Source organism: Battus philenor, unplaced genomic scaffold (assembly GCF_028537555.1).
Source record: "Battus philenor isolate CCGP_79_NKW_IND1 unplaced genomic scaffold, ilBatPhil1.0.hap1 SCAF_5, whole genome shotgun sequence".
In the NCBI taxonomy this organism is placed as follows: domain Eukaryota; kingdom Metazoa; phylum Arthropoda; class Insecta; order Lepidoptera; family Papilionidae; genus Battus; species Battus philenor.
Window position 1 is genome coordinate 9,368,021 of NW_027181715.1, and position 14,644 is coordinate 9,382,664.

At 31.4% G+C, this 14,644-nt stretch overlaps 2 protein-coding genes across 3 annotated transcripts in view; one reads left to right on the plus strand and one right to left on the minus strand.

Annotated features, from left to right (window-relative positions):
- Positions 1–13,356, minus strand: LOC137929521 (isocitrate dehydrogenase [NADP] cytoplasmic-like). Its single transcript, XM_068772512.1, has 10 exons — positions 13,157–13,356; positions 12,800–12,887; positions 11,909–12,024; positions 6,220–6,364; positions 4,889–5,088; positions 4,561–4,695; positions 3,523–3,626; positions 2,786–2,936; positions 2,260–2,493; positions 1–847 (listed from the first exon to the last, which is right to left on the minus strand). Exons 2-10 carry the CDS (start codon positions 12,858–12,860, stop codon positions 695–697), a joined length of 1,299 nt encoding a protein of 432 aa, XP_068628613.1. The 5' UTR covers positions 12,861–12,887; positions 13,157–13,356; the 3' UTR covers positions 1–694.
- LOC137929520 (NAD(P) transhydrogenase, mitochondrial-like) overlaps positions 13,265–14,644 on the plus strand; it is an 18,035-nt gene continuing 16,655 nt past the window's right edge. For both annotated transcript variants that reach the window (XM_068772511.1, XM_068772510.1), the window contains exon 1: positions 13,265–13,553. The gene's annotated coding sequence lies outside the window, so the exon portion shown is untranslated. The remainder of the gene's footprint in view (positions 13,554–14,644) is intronic.

Genomic DNA, 14,644 nt, shown 5'->3' on the forward strand with positions numbered 1-14,644 from the left:
TGTATTTTTTTATTCGTATACAATACGTTTGTGATGCATAGATAACATTTTGTAAAGCATTTATACACTCCAAATCACAAATGCGCACATAAATTCCTGCTTTTACATTATAAACATAAATTATTCGTATTGACAATTATTTATATTGATAGATATTATTTTGTTACTATTTTACACAAGGTTAAGTTTTAAAAAATTAAATTACTAAGATATTGTTAAACTTACTATACAATATTTTATCTAGTTTTATTATTATTGGTCTTGGCCTGGATTCTTGGCCCTTGCCAAGTTTTAAAAAGATAAAAATGAAAAGAAATAAAACATAATCAATAACTAATCTCTGCTATGGTAAGTAGCATAATAAAAAGTCTTTTGTAAGAATATGCAGTCTAATGCCTACATTGATGTTTCAAACATTTTACAAAACTTATATTTGTGCTAATTAGCAAAAAGAAAAAATGTCTTTTTATGATACAATGACTTGCAGAAGATAATCTCAAAATTATAAAATTATTTAAAAACTAATAAACTGTAATACTTCTTTTTGAGACGCCAAAAATGCGGGTATCGAATTGTATTAATCTATGTTTTTTAATATTTAAAATAATTAAAATAAATTGTGCTGAAGTGTATACTTGCAAAAAATTGATTTAGCTAAAAATACACGATGTTTTTTTTTTTTAAATATTGATGACTATTTCGACAATTTGCGTTCTAGTTGATCTGCGATAGCTTGAAGAAAGTCTTCAGTATGTAAGTACATGCCCTCCTTGGTGTTCGCCATGCCATGAATGCATATTACTAAGTCCTTTGTCATTTTGCCGCTATCGATGCACTCGACGCATGCCTAAATGACAATAAAAAAATATTTAGTTATTGAAAAGTCTATCAGTAGTAGTTATAATTATTTTCATATAAAAATATAATATAGCCAAATTTCTTGCACCACTTGTTAAACACGGTTACAATATCAACCGTTTTTGATACTTTACTAGCTTTATATTTTTTTCACACAAACAAAATCATATAAATATCCAACATATATGTCTATTTCACTTTTGCAGCTTCTGCGGAAATACGTCCAGAACCGTCATATGAAAGATAAACTCCTTTTTTATTTTATCTCTCTCAGACAAGTCCGAACTTTATTTGAGTAGTTTTGATTTTTTATTTTATGTTGTAATTGCAAGTATATAATTCACAGTTACATGAATTTTAAAATATTTATAATTACTATTATACTAATATAAGAACATTGTGTATTTAAGTAAATTTTATTTGTCTTTTTAGTACATCATAATAAATATTCTAAATTATCTTGAATAATGTACACATAGACAACCTACTACTTGATCTTCCTCTGTTTCCTCCTATGGCTGTAAGAAATTTCCTCAAGTGTTGAGCCCATTTTACTTTCTTATCTTCTTGTTTTTTTTTTCTGAGGTTACATGTACAATAAAGAGTATTAAATACACTCTATTAAACCACAAACAATAACAAGTGTTATAAGGAGATAAGTAGCCAATATGAAGCCAAGGAAACTTTTCATGTTTTTTTTTTCTATTTACCTCAAATCACAGTATTGTCCTACATGACCTTGTGTTACATAATTACGCAAATGGCATTAAAATTATCGTAAACAACCTAATTACGATTAACTTTGGCATGTAGGTAATCATTAATCATGTATGTCGGCCCAGATACGCCTGATAACTGGGTGCATACTGCATTAAATTATCAAGATTTGCGCATGCAACTTGCGACATATATCTGCTAAAACGATAAAAGTATAATACTCAAGCAAACGATTAAAGCAAATATTAAGCTAAGGCCGAATATTATATCTAAATTGATAAAGTTCCTAAATTGTTATGTAGGCAAGTAAAGTTATATTATTTACTAGCTGTCCCCTAGTCACTTTGCGTAGCCCATACTTCCGTTTGTGGGTGTAATTTCGTAAAATACATTTTTGGAAATTTTATCGAGCCAAAAAAATATCTGGCCAAGTTTTATAGTCATAAGCGTTTAGTTTGAAAAAATGCGTTTTGATATGAGCGCCAAATTCCGTTGCCGGTGAAATTTTACAAAATCTGTTCTTCGCTAAGTTCTACCGTAAACAAAGAAATGCCAAAGAGATATTCCTGCTATATTTGCAATCTCTAAGCGTAATCGTTCCAGAGCTGAGTCCATCCAGGGGTGGAAAAATCTATTTATACGAATATGTTTAAGCAATTCAAACTACACTGAGTGAGTTATTACCTCCTCCAAAGCTTGAGCGAATCGCTCAAGTTCGGGCGTGGCGTCGAGCTTGGCGCGGTGCATGAGGCCTCGGGTCCACGCGTAGATCGAAGCAACTGGGTTTGTGGATGTCGGCTTGCCCTGCTGGTGCATGCGGTAGTGGCGCGTCACCGTGCCGTGCGCCGCCTCGGACTCCACCGTGCGTCCGTCCGGACACATCAGCACTGACGTCATCATCCCCAGCGAACCATAACCCTATACAATTTGTTCGCTTTAATATTGCAGTGCATCATCTACGTCTCCTGGCTTAGCTGTTGTGTTTGAACAAAGACTTCCAAATTGTTACTGCGAACTTAATTTTGTAATCATTCCTAGATTTCATTGGATACGTAGCGTGTTACTATACTGTTAATAATTTGGAAACGAGGCTGTTAAAATCCTGTAAAAATGTTCACGAAGTCTATACTAGAGGCTATAAAAGATAAAACTCTGATAAGTTTTTGTTAAAAATTAAGTTTTAGTAAATAATTAAGGATAACATAAGAACCTGAGCGACGACATCGGACTGAACGTCGCCGTCGTAATTCTTGCAGGCCCACACGAAGCCACCCGAGCTCTTTATCGCCTGCGCCACCATGTCGTCTATCAGCCGGTGCTCGTACCATATTTTCGCTTCCTCAAACTGCTTCTTGTATGTACTTAATACACATAAACAAATAATATTTTATCCTCTTTTACCACATATACCATCAAGTCAAAAGTATACATAATGTATGGTTAAAGGTGTACAGGCTTTAAAAAGTTGAATGTACAGCTTATTTGCTGTCAATCAATGTATGATATAACTCTTTGCAAAAATCACTGGTTTCAGAAGTAATAAATACCATAAAGATAATATAGTAAAATAGTTTTACGATTATTTAAATAAATATTGTTTACTATTTCCCTACAGACTTTATACTCCTACAAATTATTACACTATCACATTCCAATAAAAAAATAATTAATGTAACATATTTCGAAGTATACTACCTTATGTAGTACCTTATATATGGTAACCGGCAAAAGTTTTTGAAGCTCTTTTCGAATAAATAAGCTATACATTATTCCCTTTAAAGCTTTTACACCTATAACCAAAAGCCCTTTGCAAGTATAGATTTCAATAACGAAGAACCCGTTTAAAGAACTGGAACATTGTTAATGCTTGACTTATACATTATATATTCTTATATAAAAAAGTCCCAATTTTCTTTTAAATTCATAAAAAAAAGCTTTAAACTTTACCTTTCGTAAATTTCCTGGAAGATGTCTTTGAAACGGCCATCGTATCGCTTTAATATGGTGTTCTTTGTTGAGAGGTAGAGCGGCCATTTTTTTTGTAAGGCAACCTAATGTAACAGTTACAACATGAATAATAACAACAAAATTAACTCATTAAGTGTAAGTAAGTGTACGTATTTATTTTTACTGCCTTTTAAATTTATTTTACTAAGTACATAGATTATAAATCTATAAAAGCAGAAAAGTGAAACTAATGCGTGTGTATCTTTTTCTCCATATTTCTGTAAGCGCACGAAACCTGGACACCTATGTCTGATAGACGCATTCGAGATGTGCTGTTAGCGCTAAATATTTATCCTGCACTTATTCTTCTATCCTCCAAAGAGCTTAAAATAGTGACAAACTATGCAGTTCCAGCTCGTATAATCTGGAGAAGCTAATAAATATCGACGATAAGAGGTGGAGAAGGGTCACTCGCTCGCTGGACTGAAGTAGTCCCAAAAGCGTGCAATTCCATCATGCACGGTTCCATAAAACTTTTCGAAAACAGTAGCCTGGAGAAAAAAGGTAGAGGAGACTAAAATGATTTACTACGACCCTCAGTGATGAAGAAACGACTAATTAGAGACAGCTTATCATAATTTGGTTTGTTGCTATTAAAATCTATTAAAACCGGTCAAAAAGGTTTTCTTTATTCTACAGTACACACGCTACATACATTATCATTAATATTATAAGAATATTGTGTTCTATAGACAATTGTAGGTCATGGGCATCACTCCTCTTTTTCTAGGATAACATGTATAGTAGCAAACAACTGGAATAATAGTCTGCTAAATCAATTCTTAGGGCTAGAGAAATATAAAACATAAGGTTTTCTGTTATTACAGACGATTTAATAATCCTGATCAGGATAGACCATGAAATAATGAAGGGATAACTGGCGAAGAGACTGGCACACCTCATACATAGCATTTAAAGAAATAAAAATATTGCATTACATAAATAAGAAAGTAATTAAAATTAAAAATTGGTAATCACCTGAAAACTAGAATGCGCAAAAGCTTGGATAGACTCATCAGTATTGTACATGCCCAGTGCAACTCCGGGTGATTTGAAGTCATATAGTAAATGTCTCTCTGATGTCCCATCCGCTTTAGTATAGACTAACTCGACCTGTTAAATAAAAAACGTTCATGTTTTTAAATTTTAAACGTGACAAATAAGAAACGTCATTAAAGAATCATTGCATTGCCCTACCTACTGTCGGTAGCCAAGATTCCAAAGAAAGCGTAGTATGGTAAAAGAAATTATATTTTAATTAGTACATTAAACGTAAACAATAAAAATTGTACAGAAAAACATTCACCTTTCCGGGATGCGGTACCACAAAGTCTTGTGCCTTGTATTGATCGCCGTGCGCGTGGCGACCGATCACGATGGCGTTAGTCCAGCCGGGCACCACGCGTGGAATGCTCTTACATAAGATGGGCTCGCGGAACACGGTGCCGCCGAGAATGTTACGAATCGTGCCATTGGGGCTCAGCCACATCTTCTTCAACTTAAACTCTAAACAATTAATATTTGATATTACACCTAGTACAATGGCGTTGGCGTTCACAATAAGAACAATCTGAAGTGCTGCAACGATTACTACAAGTAGGCACGTGTGTAAATTTTATAAAAATATTACGTACAGGTATATATACCATTGTGATAAAAAAGCGACGTGAATTTGTCATTTAAAACTCAAAAAATTAGAAAAATTAGGAAGCCAGGTACATTTTTCTTCTTAGGATCGTAGGACTGTCTATAACATTTGCTAAGCGAGTTCGTCAAAAGTTGGAATATCCTTTGGCACAGCTCAAACCATTTTGAAGGACGTTTTGTATCTCTAACGCGTCAAGTCTCGATTGGTGCCAAAATCGCTCAATGTTTTGGAAAAAAGGCGTCAAAACCCTACTCATACAAAGATATACTATAATATGGTAGTTGCGGCTTTCCGCAACTACCGTATTTAACTGATTTGGCTCCGTGTGACTTCTGGCTATTTAGAATAATCAAAAAGACAATGCGGGGACGCAGTTTTGACTCAACTGAAAAGATAAAAACCGAATCAAAGAAGGTCTTTAAGGTTATACCGGTAAAAGATTATTTCGACTGTTTGGAGGATTGGAACCAGCGTTGACAAAAAAAGTACGTTTTTTCCGACGGAGATTACATAGAAATTGATTTAATTATTTTTCCATTAAGAATTTCCATTTTATTAACAAATTCACCTTACTTTTAAAGGAAAGTATTACATAAATACTATACCTATTATCTGTAAACACATACTTAAATAAGTGAGAGATATACACATAAATTACACATACACATTTCATCACCACCGATAGACGCCCACTACAAGGCATAGGTCTCCCAAAAATTTCGTCACAATGACCGGTCTCGCCCTGGCCGCATCCAGCCACCATGTCTACGGGTCATCTAGTGAGGGACTACACAAACCTACACACATACTACTAAACAATATACAATTAGCGTGAAGTCACGACCATTCTTTCGCTAACAGGTCTCGAACCTTCTTTTTCGAGAAGTTTAATCCAAAGTAGAAGAAAAGCTTTGGACAGGAAATGAACAGTAAAAGATTATTTGACGGGTAAACTGTGGATTACTGCGTAGAAAATTATCATAAATCACCTTCAACTCTCTGCTCGTCTGGAGTAATCGTGGCGCACTTGATACCCACGTTGTGCTTAAGAATTGCATGCGCGGCGTCAATGGTCACCTGGTCGTTCGTAGCGTCGCGGTGAGGCAGACCCAAGTCATAGTATAAACAATCCAACTACGAAACAAAACATTTATCATTAATTTATTCACATTGTTATTATCTACTTTGAATTATTTGTGTAATTATTGGTGTCATCTGAGATGATGAGACCAATTTGAGAGAATCTACCATTAAATAGAGCTCCCCTGTTTTAGTGTCTAACTTAAAATACATAGCCAAGTTCCAAACGCATCGTAATCTGAAAAGAGTTCTCTTTTACAATCGATTCCGTTTATCAGTTAATAATGGTAACATGCCAAACGCAAGGCGGCAGAGGCAGTATTTGTATTGTAATACATTTTTCATTAAATTTACTGAAGTATATTTTCTAATTCTCAGAATAATAATTACTTAAACACAAAAAAGCGCGATCGGATGCGAGATCATTATATCTTTCCGAACTTTGGTCTTAAGTCCATTTGTAGCCCGTAGTGGTACTGTATAATTCACACAATGCATGCTTATCTGTCGCAAATTGAACTCGCGACCTACATTTGTACGTCACAGTTCTTCACCACAACCAATGCTCATTAACTTTGTTAATACTTTTTAAAAACTTATATTCTTGCTCAAGAAAATATTTTCGTCACAGGAACAGTTTACCAGTGTATATAAATAACTGTGATGAATTGTTTAGTGTTCATTTAGTGTAATTATAGAAATAGGTCGCGTTAGGAAATAATAAAAACTTAATTGTTTTTTGTGAACTGTTTAAGTTATTCATATATTTATTAAACGGATCCTTTGACGCTGTCTTAAGACATAGTAAACAAAATAATCAACAAATTATCGGAGTATCTAAAAGATTCAGGCGTTACATTGCGGAAGTCCATCCTAAGTAAGAAAAGGTCTAATATATAGCTTTCCAATACCAACGTGTCTTATTATTTCTAACCGTTCCAACACGTCCAGACGTAATCCTTTGTTACAGGTATGCAGCACGTCATAGGAATGACCGTCTGGCAAACTACGTCCCGACTCTAATAAATGTTTAGCTATATATTAGTCCTTTTCTTAAACGTCATTACTCCTTCAACATCTGTATGATTCCAAAAAAACCTAGCAACGCTATTTTTTTGTTTCAACGTTATTTATATCCTTATAGTTCGAAGTTTAAATATTTTTTTTAAAGCCGAGTATACATCATTTACAATCGACGACATAAGTAGTCTTTACCGTTAACTAGTGCAATTAAAACAAGTTTGCAACCAGACTGGCTTTTAGAAAATGCATTCGCTTGTATATAGAAGGCGAAATATAATTTAATCCGGTTTTTACAAGTTTGCGGTTGATCGGTATAACAGTAAAAGTATATTTTTTGGTGAAAAGTCACCGTTGCCTTACTGGCAACTGCAGGTTCTGAGAGAATAAAGGTCAAAGCAGACACTTAGCTCAGATTTCCTTTTAGGCAAGGCTCAAGGGCTTCGGGCTCGAATTTTCTACAACACGAAGTGGGAATGTTTGATTTCAGAGATGGTGTCACATGATCTTGAAACTTGTTACGAACTGTGGCATTGAGTTCTAATGTGTCTGTATCTACTGGAGTTTTCTAATGTGTCTATAAAAGTATTCGGTGTTCAAAGCAACTATACATATATGTTTGTAATCTTAAGATTTATTGACTAATAGGTAGCTTTGCTTTCACGAAAATATAAAAATTTAAGTGCTAGTGTTCCAATAAATTATATTTTGAAGGTATTATAAAAAAGCGAAAACACCTGAGCACACAAGAAATTATGTGCTATAAAGGAACCCTTGAAGTCGTCAATATTAGTTAACGATCGACGTAGCTGAGACACATGCCAACGTAATAAAAAGGAAAAAAAACTGCTGAGGAATGGTTAGCGTATGAAATCCTGTTATGATGCGATAGCGTGATCAGCTTTCGGAATGTTCAAGGAGAGCTCGTAAATTCAATAACATCATGATAACCGCTTGTAACTAAATTCTTATCAGTTGCATATAAACTCATTTATGTGAGTACGTACGCGAAAGTAGATTCTCAATCGGAGTTCGAATTATCTGTGACCTATGTACACTGTCAGTGTAATTTTAATGAATAAACAATTGATAATCTAGTCTTGCAACAATTATTAAACCAAAATAACCAGTTTAAATATATAACAAAATAATAAAACTACGAGAGATAAATCGCCCACCCACCTATTTTAGCTACAAGAACTCAAGGACATATTAAGTAGATAAAATTTTACGTGTTAACAAAAAAAAGTTATTTAAATAAAAGTAAAAATCAGATAGATTTAAAAAAAAATTAACACTGTAGTGTGGCGACAACGAAATGTTACTATAACTACCATGAAATATTCCTATAATATTTGTTAGGTATAAACTGTATGTGCAGTGTTTACAAAGTGATAATACACTGCACGCCAGTCTAAACATCTATTAAGCCTTTACGTAGCGATAAAAACAATATTTGTAAATAGCAAGTTAAGAATTGCTACAGTGTATTTAAACAAGTGAAATATATATAAAACATCTACAATACTGAAAGTCAATAACCCTGCTGATAGCGGCTTAAAATGCTACAGAACAACTATCAGCTACAAAACCAGTTTTCGTGTGGGAGTGTCGTTGAGAATTTCAAGTTGAAATTTCAACTCAAGTATTTTTAAATCCTTTAAAATTTTTGAGACGATTAAAACGTTGCTGCACTTTTAAATGATAGTTCTATTCTTCGAATCTACAAAGACTGGTCTAGTCGCTTTATTTATACTAACTAGATTTATATTTATGTATATTAAGTTGTTGGTTACTAAATGTTACCAAAATTTCTTATATACTTATGTATAAAGTAAAATGTTGTAACCGTCATCCTATTTTCTTTTGAAAGCAACATTTATTATAAATGTAAATACTTTTATACAAATATTTTTCAAGCAAATTTAATGTATGTAAATTTATTCAGACAAGTCGCAATAGACAAGTGACATAAGCAACACAATATTAAATGCCGCGCTAAATACTGGTTTCTAATCACATTTATATTATGTAAATATCTCCTAGGTTATAACAAATAAGCTAAGTATATTTTATGGGTACAATAACAGACGCGTATGCATCAAGATTATCGATGTCGGTATCAAAACTCAATATTCTGCACCACACCTAAATAATTAAATTAAAAACTTCGATGATCAATACCGATTAGATATATTTCTCTGCAATTAATTATTGGATTTAGATTAACACATGTATACACTTGATAAAAATTAAAATACCCGCAGTTATTGTTGTTATCAAGTGTACATTTTTGTATTTTAAATATGCATATAAAAAGATATACCGGCCGTCCCTACAGTCTATGTCATTATCTCTGCACCCCAGATAAGAATATGTGACACGGTTACAATTTATTTTAACTGCATATCGTGGTGGCAGCGATAAATGAGTAAATAAGGATTCATTTCACAAACAGATGTCTTTGATTAGCTTATGAAAAAAAAATAGTTGAACTATGAACGTGTATACATAATTTTAAAATGTTACTAGTTCTCACAAAAATATTAGAGTTAACATTTATAGGCAGACCAATGTAAACTATTTAATATAGAATAAAAATGATCTTTCATATATAAGCCGGATAGCAACGTGAAGCCAATTTTCTTGTCTAATGTAAATATACACTTTAGCTTCTGGAATTGTTGTATATAGAACTCTGCTTTCACTATCGTAGCAAGCTTGGAAACATTCTTTTTTAGCGATTAGTAGTCAAGGTTACCTAAGTGACATTAATAGTTTCTGAGGATTGAAGGCGCGAAGGCTTATTTCAACTGAAGCCTAATTTCTTTAATGACTGAGCGCAAAACCCTTGACATAGGACTTGTACGAATGGCGGTTTGTCACTTGAAACGTGAAACTACTGCTCTATCTGTATTGCTATTATCGAATTATTGAGAGGTTCCGTTTGCCAGGCTCAAATTTCGTTCAATGTAATTTAAAACATAGCAAAGTTACCTAGCAAAGCATATGACAAAACATTCAGCCAAATAAAAGAAAGAAATGGTTTAACAATAAACAAACATTAATTGATAATAAACAAATTAAGTTCAACTCCACCGCAAAAATATTATTACAAAAACCTTTTTTTTTTTCAAAAATCAGTAATAATGTTGAACATTTGCACTCTTCATTTCTGCATTCGTTAATCTATCTTTTTTAAAAAAAGACGCGCCTTTTTCAATCTTAGCTTTTAAGTAAATTTATCATCTACTTTATATGAGTTAAGCCAGAAAAATAGGTAAATGTGCTTTATTTTGAATTAATTTAGAATAGAACGAATTGTTCCAAGTGACCAATTTCATTATGATTGTAAGAAACTTGGCTAATATTACAATCAAGTGGCAATTTCGCGCTCAATTAATAGGGAAAAGTATCATCGACACTAGTCAAACAATTAAGTTCATTACTTTAATGAATTCACAAATTGAAACATTTATATGGCACAGTGGTACTGTTTAATGTTAGACTAGTCTTTGGAATAGTAGTAGCTTTGTAGACATGAAGTCTCAGCTTTTTTTAAATTATAGTACTGTTACATCTAAGAAACATCTACCAACCACCCCATTACAATATCCCCTAAATACCCTAAATGTAAATTGAACAGACATCTATAAACAAGAGCAATCCTTACAGACCATGCTCCCACATTATTATTTATAATAGTATGCTTATGAAGTATGAATTATTTTTAATTAACTTAGCATATGAAGTATGAATATTCATTCATACTTCATATGCTAAGCATACTGGTGAGTTTTAAATTGCTAATAATTACCACAATCCTAAATGGTATATTTAGGATTGTAGTAGTACATTGAGAATAATAAATTGGTTGATTATTAATTTGCTAACATGTATGTACTATCATAAATTATTAAGCTCGGCCACTTTCTTTACTTTAGACAAAGCTCATGAACTATCCACAAAAAATAAAACATTAAGCCGCGGAAAACATTTTTTTTAAAATTCAAGGATAGAATCTAATAAAATTATATATAAATACAAATAAATCTTGTTCATTGTAGATAAAAAAAAACTACAATATTGACCAAAAATGACATCCACAGTTTTATAGATAAAAATCTTTTAATACACTGAACAGTGAATCAGAATGACAATAACCTAATATTAACATGTGTTTTTCAATCTATAAACATTTCTATCACTATCAATAAATATAAGAATTATTATAGTATAACTTATGAACATTGTAGTCTTGATAAAAAATTGGTAAATATTTTGACCTCTAAATGTTTAATGTAATTGTTAACTCATCTCTATAAATAATTTGTTAGTTGTTAATTTAAAACATTTTATTATATATATATATATATATATATATATATATATATATATATATATATATATATATATATATATATATATATATATATATATATATATATATATATATATATATATATATATATTAAAATGTTATGATATATAATAAACTGTTATTGATTTAACCATTGCCTATGCATTTTAAATAACATATCAATAATTTTAAGGGCACAAATAAATACTGAAATTTACCTTAACATAAGGAAATATTAGCTTTTCTTTAATTTTTTCCCAGATAATCCGTGTCATTTCATCACCATCCATCTCAACAACTGGCTTTGAGGCCACAACCCGCTTTGCTGTACCATCTTCAAAAAATATTTGTAATTGTAATAATTGTGTTGTATTAAAAATTGATAGTTCATTAAATAAAATAAGATGAATATAATTTAACATACAAATATGGGAATGTTCAGAAAAAAATAACATTAGTAAATCAAGTAAGCAATTGCTATGTACTTTGTAACACAATTTCAAATAATCCTTTTACATTTATTTAAAAAATTTAATAAAATTATTTGACTCAACAAATATATAACACTAGTAATCATTTTCTTATTATGTATGTGTGGAAACAAATTCAAAACATTGTGTTTTCAGTTGAAAGATAAATTGACAACAATTGGCAATCAACATTCATTAGCATTCATTTACTGTACTATTTATACTTCATATTGTGTTGGAATTGATGGTTCTTTTTCAAACGTTTATCTTTAAATTTAGTATCACTTTTGAAAGAATAAAAACATTTGAACATTCACATTTATAATGTGAAAGTTTTAATTAATCTGTGAGGTAAGTAACAAGAAATACATTTATTTTCGATATGAAGCTCTAAAATGCGTAATAATTTATGGACTTTTACACATGGTGGCTATCTCACTATTGAAAATATTATATATATCGAAATAAATTTCCTTTATTACTATTCATTAGTAAAGTTTTTTTTATTACATAGAAACTATTTCAATAGGTTTTTAAAGTTTAATTAAATATGCGAAAATAAAAGTAATTATTATTCATTTCAGTAAATATGTTTTATCTTTGCAATAAACTGTTTTTAGTATTATATGCAATACTTACAATTTCGAACAGAATATTCTGTGATACATTGGAGAAGTCGCTTGCCACTTTTACTAGCCATATTTTAATTAAAACTCTCGTAATGAAACTGAAACAAAAGAAAAAATTACACTAAGTATTTTTTGTAACGACATGGAAATATGTAGAATAACTGTGGCACATGTTTTATTACTTATATAAAAGAAATGAAGAGTAGACATTGTAACAAGTAGTTAAACAGATGATTAAGCCCTGTTAATATTTTCATGAAAATCTAAAATAAATTAAATATTTGTTCTTTATTTGGATACATTTCAACAACACGTCAAAATTTAATAAATGAATTTAAATTTATTATGTATTAAAAATTTAATTTACATTAAGAAAGTCCGCAGAACTCGATGTGAATCTTCAAAATGACTGGTTGTCTGGTTATGAAAGATGATAATAATATCTTTAAAAGAGTAAGTTTTAGGATGAGCTGTATACGTGTACACAAGAACGCTCGCGAAGTGACGCTACACTTCGCTGTTTATTCTGTGGCTTGGGGGAGTGCAATGCGACTGAATGAGGCCGGCCGGCTGCCTGGCGCTCCGAGCGCTCTGTTGAGAGTTGCGTGCATGAGAAAAAATTCGTTGCTTTCATTGTATACGCCTGGACACAAGTGTTGTGGACACACCGTAGCATTAAAGAAGAATAATCAGTCGTGGATTGATTAACAGTTTAGTTTTATTTAAATAAATAACGGATGATATTTACAAGACCTGCGTAAAAGGTAAAGTAGCTTTTGAGATTATTGTTGTTAAAGCATGCTGCCTGACTAATTTATACAGAATTATAATATAACTTTGTTAATATCATGTCCGTATTTTGTACGCAATCAAATTTTTTATAGTACAAAATTCAAAAAGATAGGTCCTTGTATATTTCTGCTATAATCGTACACATAAACAATATGAGTAAAAATTAGCCATACGTGAACTTTTAAAACTTGCTTCTGTTAAAGTATTCGTTGTAGGTTACTGACCTTTATTGGTATACGGTTTGATAACTATTTTTTTAAGAATAATTATATTTATTTTTTGTATTAATTATTAATGCGTTAATCGCCGATGTACCTTGCTCTGTATTAAGTTAATTTGTAATAAATTAACTTAACAAAATTCTATGAAACTGGATGTTTAAACAATCTTATCAAATTACTGTTGTAAACTAGTCTCGGAAGGGGCATTTTGAAACTGTCTCGATCTATTTATGTATTCGTAACATTTTTTGGAATGAATTAATTTGGGTTAACACTGTCATAATGCTGTTTGTAATAAGTTTTAGTCTAAATTAGTTATGCATATGTATAAATAAATTACCCAAAAATTTAGGGGATATTAGTGCACATAATTTTTAAAACTTTAGGAGTTCGACAATGAAAGATAGTTTGCCAATGACAGGTATATATTTGAACATACAGTACAAGGTACCTACTAATTTATAAAGATACTCGTACGCCAAAATGTTAACACGTATGTTGTGAGAGCCTAATAAACGTTCACATTGATTCTTCTTAACAAAAATCGTTGTAGTATTGGTACCGCCCAGAATTCTTAAAAGATTATATGCTATATATATATATATATATATAGCATATATATATATATATATATAAACATAACAATTTTTTTTTGTAGATGTATTGAACAATTCCATCGATGCTATATACCATGTACACATATTTTAGACGTAGAAGCCGTACATTTAAAGATCTATGGTGTCGTCAAACTGATTTTGTTATACATAGCATTCACTAATGCAAAAATTAAATATCACTAGCACTATAATTAAAACTTAACTATTTTCCTTATCTTTCAAGCA